This window comes from Aplysia californica, unplaced genomic scaffold, assembly GCF_000002075.1.
Source record: "Aplysia californica isolate F4 #8 unplaced genomic scaffold, AplCal3.0 scaffold00125, whole genome shotgun sequence".
In the NCBI taxonomy this organism is placed as follows: domain Eukaryota; kingdom Metazoa; phylum Mollusca; class Gastropoda; order Aplysiida; family Aplysiidae; genus Aplysia; species Aplysia californica.
In genome coordinates, this window is record NW_004797395.1 from 545241 (window position 1) to 546429 (window position 1189).

The 1189-nt window shown below is 40.1% G+C and overlaps 1 protein-coding gene across 1 annotated transcript in view; it reads left to right on the forward strand.

The window, feature by feature from the left end:
- The window catches only part of LOC101852315 (Y+L amino acid transporter 2), a gene marked incomplete in the record, with an annotated part of 19539 nt that overhangs the window by 1624 nt on the left and 16726 nt on the right, over positions 1-1189 (forward strand). The window contains 1 exon segment of the mRNA XM_005096273.3: positions 889-1009. Coding sequence (XP_005096330.2) covers positions 889-1009 — 121 coding nt within the window.

Genomic DNA, 1189 nt, shown 5'->3' on the forward strand with positions numbered 1-1189 from the left:
TTGCTGCTGTTGCTGCTGTTGCTGTTGTTGCTGCTGTTGCTGCTGTTGCTGCTGTTGCTGCTGTTGCTATTACTGTTGTTGTTGTCAATATCGTTATTGTTGTTGTTGCTGCTACTTTTGATGTTGTTATTGTTGCTGTTGCTCCCTATCGAATACGATTGTTACCAAGCTGTAGATCGTTGTGAGTTTGTATGTGCGTATGTGCATATGTACGTATGTGTGTATGTGTGTATGTATGTGTGTGTGGTGCGTGTGTGAGTGAATATGTGTTTGCATGAGTATGTAACACTATGTACCTTTAAAATTGATTTGTAAATCCATAATATGTATCATGTTAAGCGCATAGAGCATTGCATAAGTGGATATGCGCTATATAAATGCAATCCATTATTATTATTATTTTGTTACAAATCGGAGGTCCAGTCTCTGAAATGCTTGCACAATAATTATGTGGACTTACAGTTCCACCTCATACCAGATTAAAGCCTACCCTGTACAGAGCGATGCAAAGTTACTCGATTACCTTTATGCAGACTTGATACCCTTTTGAAGTAGGCCTACAATGACATCGATGTCGGACAAAGCTCTTACAGATATCTCTCCCCCCCCCCCCTTTTCTCCAAAGTTTTGATCCGCAATCTGCCATGCCAACATCTAGTTGTCCACTAATTTGTCAATCTCAATATTTTAAGTCATCATCATCATTGCCTTTCTCACCCTGCATCGGGATGTAGGCCACTAACAAGCACTCTCGACTTGTCCCCATCCTGGGAACATCCTAAGTGACAGAAGGATAAATATAGTCAAATCAATAAATAAAAAATATTGATTATTTCGAAATGAAACTGATGTAAAAATGGATTGTATTTGACGTTTATTTTGTGTTAGACCAGAGAGATGTCGGACGTGGCTGCAGAGTCCCACGATGTGACGATCGAGACGAAGGTGCAGATGAAAAAAGAATTGGGAATTCCAGGGGCCGTTTCCATGGTAGTAGGGAACGTCATAGGTATGTGCAAGTCTATGTCGTTCTTGTACCTTTGCAGATAATAGGTTGCTTCCTTTTTTTCCTTAAGATTACAATTACTAATAAACACAGATATACACTATTGTGCGAAAGTATGTACATGCGTTCACGCGATCATACACACACACACACACACACACACACACACACACACACACACAC